The following is a 9300-nucleotide window of genomic DNA, read 5'->3' on the forward strand; positions in this document are numbered from 1 at the left end:
TTTCAACCAGCACAGAATCAATACTCTGAAAAGATAAATAAGAAATGGCCACGTGTTTGTGGCACACAAATTAAAACACACATGTGAGTATAATTTATTACACGTTTTTTCGGGTTTTTTTTTTTTTTAATTAATATCTTGGATAAACTTATCAGTGTTTTTTAGGGCATACTTTTATTCTTTACACTAAAAAATGCTACAAATAATAAATATATATTGTAGGGTTATTATTGTCAGAAAATGCTGGAAGTGTACTGAATAAGAACAGTTTATGTCTTATGGGTTTTAATTATAACACAAGCTTTCAGTATGTGTGTCTGCGTAATGTGGATACTGTGACCAAGAAAACACTGCAAGATTTAAAGGCACAAAACACTCAGCTGCCAGTCTATTTGGCCTTTAGTGTTAGTTTTCCAAAACTATGTATACCCAGTTAACTGGTAAATTATATACAGACATTAATAAACTGGTTTTGATATGATGTAATCAAAGCTTCAGGTGCAAAAAAGTATGAGGATTTTTATTGCTATTCCACACAGTGGTTAACAATCACATAAGGAAAAAAGTGGTGTCTTAAAAAGGTCCTTGAGTGGTTCCAGACGCTGTCGTTTACCGTCTCTGAGCTGAGCGTCAGTCGGGTTTGATGCTGCAGCGGCGTCACGTTTGAACGAGCGTCAGTTTCTTACTTGAGGTTCAGTCACGCCTGGAGTTCTGAAGAGTCTAAAAGCAGAACTGGTGCTCTGTTGTGGCTGCTTTCTCAGTCTGAAACAAACAGGAGGATACAAAAACATCCATTTTTGTCCTGATCCATAAACTACCTATCATTTTACACTTGCTCATTTCAGTCAAAGTCTTGCACAGCTCTGTAGGGATTGCTAACAAATTCAACTCCAGGTGTGAAAGGCACCAATTACGCCATTTATCAGATCTGAACTAAAACTTCAGCAAAATTAAATTTAACAAGTAATAAAATCATTCTATAAAAAATAAAAGAATTCTGCAACCATGATACCATTAGTGACTCAGCTGTGACCAATCGTCATGGTGCAAAAATTTGGGGAACTTTCAGTTGAACTGCAGGCTGTGCTTAGAGCAGAGAAGAGAAACATATTAAAAGAAATTTAAAAAGTAAGTAGTATAATTTCTGTATCATGTAGAGTCACTGTGTTTTTTCAAATATTGATGACACCTGTGGGGACTTGAAAAAATGTTCATTCTATTTTTTTTTTTTTTTTTAAACTTTGCAAAATAAAATTTCATTGAAATTCTTTTTTTTTTTTAATGATATGTCACTTTATGATATGCTGTTTCCATAGAGGTGCAGGACTTCATATTGCAGTGAAAAATGAGGCCACGGTGAGCAAAAATGAGACAGGAGCAAATACAATTTCCAGAAACTGCTTGGAGTTCAGTAAACCTAAATGTCTTTAGCAGGAGTGAATAAACAGCTTACCTGGAGGAAAACTGATATGAATACTGTCCCGCTGCTGTCTGTCCTCTTGATACGGACTCAGACTCAGGAAGAGGCTTTTCAGAACTGAATCTGCAGTCCACAAATGACAAAAAATATTAACGACACATTTCTTCAAAACAAATTTCACACTAGTTTTCTAGCATATGTGCAGTCAGCCTCACCTCTGGGGGATGACATGTCGGGAAGCTGCTGCTGAGCCGAAGCTATGGATGGATTTAGACTTTGAGGAGCAGGACTGGTGGGAATCTCACCGAGGGAATCAGACACAAGGCGACAAACAGGATTCACTGGCTGACTTGTAGACTCATTTTTTGAACTAGAGGAGAAGTTAGGAGACACCGGCCCGTGAGGAGTTTCTGTAGCATCAGTTCCAGCCACACATGGAGGAGGTGACGCTTGTCGTTTGGATAAATGAAATGCCTTTGAATAATCAGCTTGAGACCACAAACATGGAGCCGAAGCAGCTGTGTCAATGAGCGGCTCTGCGAAAAGGCTGAGGAAGGATATGGATGGAGGTTTGTCAGATTCAACAGCAGTTTTAAGATCTTTACTTGTGAAATCTGCACAGCGTGGAGTCTGAATAAAGCCTCGAGGATGAGCTGGTGTCACGCTGTCAGATATCGGGTTCGCAAAAAGGCCAAAAAAAGGTATTTTCTGATTCTTCTTACATCCAACTGTCATTTCCTTACTTCGCTCTGGGGAGGTTTTAGCAGAATAAAGCTGCAGTGTACCAAGTTTAAATCCACATTCAGGGCGTTGTTTTGCAGCAAAATGATGACTGGAAGAGTCTGAAGAATCACTTTTCGTATCAAGACAAGAAACAGATTCAACCTTAGCTCTATCTTTAAACTCTGAGAAACCTGCAGAGGGAGAAAAAGGCTTAATTGAAGATTGTAAATCAGAAGTCGGACCAGAGAGATGTGGCTTCAGCTGTGCAGGAGGACATGTCTGATTATCTTTCATATCTCCTTTAATTGGAGAGGAAGTAGACCTTTCTACTTGAGTGACAGGAGAAACCAACAACTCCAGTTTGACTTCACTAGAAGTTCTTTGAGCAGTTTTTATGGACTCTGCAACATCTCCACGTTGATTTCTCTGATCCTCAGAGGTGAGCAAAAGGTCACGGCAGGTTTTTGAGATCTGGCCGGTATGCATTTGGAAAGACGGCAGACTTTTGAACATTTTTTGCAGGGATTTGTTTGTTTCATCTCTGGTATTTAGCAAAATCTTCTCGTGTTGTGAGTTCAACAGAGGATCAGTGCTTTTTTCACAGTCAGTTTTTGGTGTACAGGATACAGTTTTTACAGTTGTAGTGGCAGATGCTTGGCCAAAAGGTGACTTTTCCACAGATTTAAATGACCTGAGGACAGCATCCACAGAGTACGGAGCTTCGCTTTGTCTTGACATGCCAATACTGGAAGACGTCTGTGGGACAGAGGGAGGTGTAGATTCTTGACTTCCAGGAGCTGTAAAGAAACGGGGGAATGGTCTGTACAGCTGAGGTCCAAGGACAGCTTCCACTGAATAACAGACTGGCTCTTTATTGCTGGTTGATGGAGGGCTCTGAGGCGGGGTGGCGTTCGAAGCATGTGGAAGGAAAACTTCGACTGTGACATCAGCCTGTTCTTCTGTGGGACACAGCAAGGTTTCCTTTGCAGCATCTGTGCTGCTGTAAAAGTTAGGCCTGAGAAATAAAAACATTAGAAAGTTAATCACAAATGTCTGGGTTAATTATTAGATAAATGCTAATGAGATGTGATCAAAAAGTTCTGGGACTGTTTGTGGTCATGTATTTTTGCAACCATTGGTAGCTGTATGTTAGCAATTTGTCTGCTAACCTGCAGATACCCAACAGCAGTTGTCTAAATAGTGCTAACTTCATAAACAAGCTTGAGATGCTAAGAGTGCTGAAACAGCTCATTTAGCACGACAGACTGCATTGGTTAAAGCTTTGGGTTCAATATTACGACAAAGTTGTAATTTGTGAGGGTAGCTATAGTAGATACTTAAAGCAAAAAGGAAAAGTATGTGATTAGTAATGCAGCCCAAGTATTGTAGTTCGGCTGCAGTACTTGGTTGCGCCACCAAGTGGACCCTTTTGATGATCCAACTTTCATGTGAAGTGTCCTTAATGGTGACAAGAGATGGGTCTGCAGCTACCCTCAAGAGAAGAAACAGCAGTTTTTACAGTGGAAAAGCTGCAGTTACCAAACCAAGACAAGGAGGCATGAGGTCAGGAAAAGCAGGAGCATGCCCTGAGATACTTCAGGGAAAACATTTGGCGCAAATAACCTAAACTGTGTGGCAATGGCATGTGGGTGCCACAACAGTCACTCTCCTTCCACCCCACTCACTACACCTGTCACTTTGTAACGTCTACCTTTTCCCCAAAATGAAATTCAAGCTGAAGGGTAGCCATTTAAACAGTTCAAAAGATTCATGGCAGATGGTGTTTGACATGTTTACACAACAGAACTTACAGTGGTACAAGTGTTGCAGGAGCACTGGGAGCAGAATATTGCTGCACAAGGAACTACTTTCAAAAGGGATGGTCGCCAAATTTAAATCAGGTATGTTTTTTTTTATTTTTAGAAGCAAGGACTTTTTGATCACACCTTGTATGCAAGGACAGCAGAAGAAGAGCAACAGCACAGTGAACACTTTAGGTTTTTACCTGATTGGCTGTATGAGTGTATCAGGGGTTTCATTTGTTTCAATAATTTCCGACTCGGCTGTGTTTGGCTGCCCTCTTGATGACTCCTGTTCAGCTTTCTTTGCAAGTTCAGAAAGGTCACTGGCCCGTTTTAATGCCTGCAGTGAGAGGACAAAACTCATATCTGCAGCAATGCGTGTGAAACATTTTTAGAACATTTGACAAGGATAGACTTTTCCATACGCACCTCATCCAACAGTCGGCTAGTGACGTCATTTAGTGGTTCATGGGAAAACTTGCAATCTGCTCCTTGGAAGCACTTTCCTTTTCTATGGAAAAACTTGCAAGGGAAGGACTGTGCAGTTTAGTCAAGGAAACACCAGATACTAATCATCCTCCAGGTTCCAAAAATCAGCAGTACAATGAGTTTATGATAGTAAGACACCGAGATTACAGTCAAACCAAAGGATATTGTGCATGTATGGGCAGCTCTCCCCTTTTGTGCAGAATCCCTGGATGTAAAACTTGCAGGCTGATTTGATGAGATCGTTGTAACCCTGAACATGCTCCATTTGGCAGCTGTCAGCCTGTGAAGAAACCAATATTAAGGATGCTGCAGTCAGACTAAGGAGGTTTTTCAGTCCTGCAGGTAAAGTGACTCTGTGGTGGAACCTGCCTTGGTGCAGCGTCCATGAAGGAAATATCGGCAAAGTAACCGTCCGTCCACCTCCAAAACATTCTGGTCCTTGAACTCTTGTGTCATGAACCTTGGTGGTTTCATCTTAATATCCAAAGAGAACACAGTTAGTTTTGTGCATTTGACCTGATTCTTAGTGATACATTGACATTTTGTTACGAACAACTATCTATTTTTGCACTACTCTGCAACTCTAGAAAGATATTTCATCATGCTGAATGTATCTTCCAACAACTTGCTCGTATGTATATGGTTCTTAAGCTGTGTAGCATTTATTTTACTGAACAAGTATGTCACTTTATTTCGCTTTGTCATCTCTCTCATTTGTTTCAGCATTTGTCTCCTCTGCATATCAGCCAAAAAAGTTCCTAAATTTTTGGCATGTTAATGTTGGTGGCAGCTGAGTGACTCATGTCTTCTCAGGAAAGCATAGAATTTCTTTGCAATTAATGAAATTTGGCATAAGTGGTTCATTTTTGACAAATGAAACGTGTAGACCAAAGTGTTTTTGATGAAATATGACAATTTTTATCTTAGATTTGGTTGATTTTCCTGATAGAACTGTATGTAACACAGGATTAGTTTTACGATTGTTGCAACGTTGAAAATCAGGTGATTTGTCTGGTTTTTAAAGTTTGTTGCTCTGAGAGATGCTTTAAGCTTGGAATTTTTTTAAAGCTAACACGGCTTTCGAACCTGTAAAATAACTGATGTGAATGCCTTCGCTGAGTTGCACATCAAGCTGCAGGAGATAACAGGCTGACGGTGAAGAAAATCCATTCTGACAAACATTGAATTCTTTCTTACCTGTCTGGTATATGGATGTCCTCTTCCACCTTTTCCCCACATTGCTCTTCCATCTCTATTTGAATGTCTCCCTTTATCCGTAGGTATATGCTGATTTTTCTGCCACTTCATCTTCTTTTTCTGATGTTGCTGCTTGTTCACTTCACAGTTGTGTCCAGATTTGTAGTTTTGACCTTTGCTGTGCCTGATATTGGGTGCAGCTTTATTACCGTGATTACTTATCTCTTCCTTGGTGTAGCCTCCAAGTGCACTGTCAGTACTTGGTGTGTGATAGCCTCTGGCCTTGATGTTATCTTTGAAGTTATAAGTTGTGGTGGTCTGAACCTCACAACGTTGCTTCAGTGGGAAACAAAAATTTACAGAGATGTCTGCTAATAATGTTGTTGATGTAACATTTAAAACTTTTATCCTTTTTCACTTGGCAAGTCCATAAAAACAACATCATATTGGGCAGAGAAACCACATAAATCATATTCAGTTGCAGGTAGACCTGGCTGGAACTAATGCAGAGAAACTGAACACACACGTGCCAAATTAAAGAAAAGTGTCTTACTAAGTTGTTGGATCACTACGTGTTGGAGATTTACTGTGATTTGTCAAGTCTCTGGAACTCTACTGAGCTGGCATTCTCAATTACCCGAGGAAGAACTGCTTTCTGTTTTTCTTTTCATTAACGCATGAGCCTCCCAGGCATCATTTATTTACCGATGTACCTCCCACAGATCTAAACACAGACGGCGCTTTGATCACTGTTCTTGATTGAAGCTCCTACCATCTGTCCCTCAACACTAAACCCTATTCCAAAGTCACTTAGACCTTTTTCTCTTGTCATCTCGACACGCAGAACTAACTGGGACCGTTTAGTCTCCTTATATCTTCTACAGAGCATAATTGGTTAGTAATTGCTTAGATGTACCATACATTGCACCGTATTCATATTTTTCCTTTAATTTGTTACCCACCTGTGCATGCAATAAGTCTGACTTTTATGGAATTTATAATATTCATGTTGAAACTGCTTTAGAGGTGCCAATTCAACTGTATTTTTATGCTTCAGTTTGTGGTTATACTGTGGTTATATGAGTTTCTGATTATATCCGTATTATCCCTACTGTGAACACAAAGTTTTCTCAACAATATTAGTCGATTGTCTTCAATAGAGGACTTCTGAAACAAGATTCTGAAGGAGGGGCATCGACTGATTGTTTGATCGATTTTGGGATCTAACATTTTTCAGATTATCTGTATTTTTACCGTTTTAACTGATTTCCAATAAAGTAGATTAATGAAAAAATGCACTGTTTTGGCTCTGATGCAGCCACCTCTCTCTCTATATATATAAATATACTGTCTGATAGGTTACACATCAAAAGTAATATCCTATCAAGACTGAAAAATGAATGCTTCAAGGTAAACATAAATAAACAAAGGCAATTCAATGACATTTTGTCCTGTAGTTTGCGTTATTCTAAATTCTGATCAGATTTTCATTTTTACATTAAATGTATATCAGCTCCAAATATCTGCTAACAGTCTCATCGATGACTAATATTTGGTATTAACATCAGCCCTGCAAAAACAAATGATTGGCAAAAAACACCCACAACTCTGCTGTTCTGTGAAGGAATTGGACCATTTCTTTTCGGATGATCCAACAGGTGTATATTAAACGACATGACTGTTTTCCACTAAAACTGAAGTAGTGTAAAGTAGTGCTGCACACCTTAAATAAGGAATTTACAAGCTCAACTCACTTTGATGTACGATCCAGGCTGCTCTTTTTCTGCTTTCCTCTTTCTGGCTTTGCTTCTTGTTCCTTTACCAGTCTCTTCCCTATAAAATAAGCAGAGTGAAAATATAAAACAGAACATTAAAACAAAACTTAAATTTAAAAAAAAAACAAAATGCAGTTTCGTACCGGTAAGTGAACGTTGGTTCTCCAGGACTCTTCACGTCACCAGTGAGAGGAGACAGATTCGCAAACAGGTTTGCAAAAGCCATTATATTTCGTTAGTTTCTCCTTAGCTAAAAGACGCCGTTAGGAGAAATCAAACTAACAAACTCTGGAGCAACCAACTGACCACGTAAGGATGCTAACTGCATGCTAAGCTAACAAACGCTTCCGTCCGCAGGAAACACGTCAAATAAACGCTGTTTAGGTTTGATTATTATCTACTCTAACCCAAATTTCCGCTAAAACCTAAAATAAAATCAACTTTGGTCCAGTAAACTGTCTTTCTTTCACGTGTGTTCATTTAGCAGCTGTATCACGCTGTCGTTTACTTCCGTGTTTGGGATATACGTCACTAAGTGGACTGTACCACTTAAGGAGAGAGCGGGGGAACCCGGGTACTGTTGTTTCGTCACATGTATTCGATAATACAATGGTGTAAAAAAAATATCAAATATTATCATGAAATGTTTGTGGAAAGATCTTTTTGTGTTTCAAAAGGTGTCGCTGCATTAGACAGACACAAACAAATTCAAATTTTTTTGTCGTTGTTTATTGTTGACAAGAAAAACTAACAAAACTAAATTCTGCCAAATTTCTTATTTTTATGGAACCAATCAATTTTAAGTTTTAAGAGTGATTCTTAATGCAACATTTCACAAATGGAAAACTTTTTTCAACCACTATTTATATCTATTTGCATTGTTGCTATCAGCTTTCCTGTAGCGTTGTAAACTTGTTTGGTCCATGTATTTATCTGGCAATTGGATTTTCCGTTCTGAAACGGGTATTGAAAAACAAAAAACGAGTGGTTATGTGATTTTCGTTTTAAAATACCAAAAATAAAATTGAAATTCAAGGCGTTTTTCCTTTTTATGATCAAAAAGGGATATACGAAATTTTAAAAATGCTTTGATTTTCATTTTATATTTAGAATAACAAAAAAAAATGAAATCAATAAGAGATAGAAACGAAAAAAGGTCTGTTTTTTTCATTTTCTGAGACCGGAAGTGGTCATCAGCAAGTGTAGAGCCAAACGACAACAAGATTCCCAGAGGGCGGAGCCAGAGAGCAGTGATTGGTCAGACCATAGATAATATAGAAGACAGCGCGCTAGCATATCTAGTGTATATATATCTACGGTCGGCACATCTGATAGCATCTCTGGCTGCTGTTGACTAGTGATGGCTGATCGAGGCTTTGTTGAAGCTTCGACACTTCATTCAAAACATGGTTCATTACTCGAGGCCTCAATGACACACAGTGCTCGAGTAGGACATCTAGTGGTCAATAATATGAAGTGCAATCAAGACGTGGTCGTTGGTTCATGGATTGTTTTGGATTTGATTCGCCATGCACACATTCCTGTTTGACTACACTAGATGATTGTATGGGTTGTAGTGGACACAAAAATAATATTACTAGTAATAATAATGACAATAACTATTGAAGAGCACGTTTCTTATTTCCCATGTTTGTCTGTATCCCTATATATTCTTTGCTTGTATTCTGTGTTATGAAATATTTAAACAGTGCTGCTACATTCATGAGATGCTCTACAAATACAGACTGATGTCATTTTCACATGGGGCTGGTGCAAATAAAGATGTTATGGATTATTATGGATTTTGGCAAAGTATGTCTTGGGGTTTATTGGTAAAGAGGTCAGTAAAGAGGGTGTGCTTATGTAACTGGTTATGAGGTTTTATTGAGAAATA

The 9300-nt window shown here is 38.8% G+C and overlaps 1 protein-coding gene across 1 annotated transcript; it reads right to left on the reverse strand.

The window, feature by feature from the left end:
- Positions 1-499: 499 nt before the first annotated feature.
- On the reverse strand, positions 500-7919 carry LOC111575044 (uncharacterized). The gene is made up of 10 exons (XM_055010185.1): positions 7550-7919; positions 7386-7464; positions 5632-5967; positions 4804-4908; positions 4599-4714; positions 4375-4483; positions 4149-4285; positions 1636-3158; positions 1454-1543; positions 500-762 (listed from the first exon to the last, which is right to left on the reverse strand). Exons 1-10 carry the CDS (start codon positions 7630-7632, stop codon positions 758-760), a joined length of 2583 nt encoding a protein of 860 aa, XP_054866160.1. The 5' UTR covers positions 7633-7919; the 3' UTR covers positions 500-757.
- Between the last annotated feature and the right edge of the window lie 1381 nt (positions 7920-9300).

This window comes from Amphiprion ocellaris, chromosome 4 (genome assembly GCF_022539595.1).
Source record: "Amphiprion ocellaris isolate individual 3 ecotype Okinawa chromosome 4, ASM2253959v1, whole genome shotgun sequence".
In the NCBI taxonomy this organism is placed as follows: domain Eukaryota; kingdom Metazoa; phylum Chordata; class Actinopteri; family Pomacentridae; genus Amphiprion; species Amphiprion ocellaris.

Bases quoted from the DNA above. Each gene is read 5' to 3' on its own strand.
- LOC111575044 (XM_055010185.1), bottom strand. From the start codon at position 7,632: ATGGCTTTTGCAAACCTGTTTGCGAATCTGTCTCCTCTCACTGGTGAC. The intron at 4,715-4,803 runs GCAGGTTCCACC...GTTTCTTCACAG, and splicing joins TTCATGGACGCTGCACCAAG to GCTGACAGCTGCCAAATGGA. The intron at 4,286-4,374 runs GTGCGTATGGAA...CTCTCACTGCAG, and splicing joins CTAGCCGACTGTTGGATGAG to GCATTAAAACGGGCCAGTGA.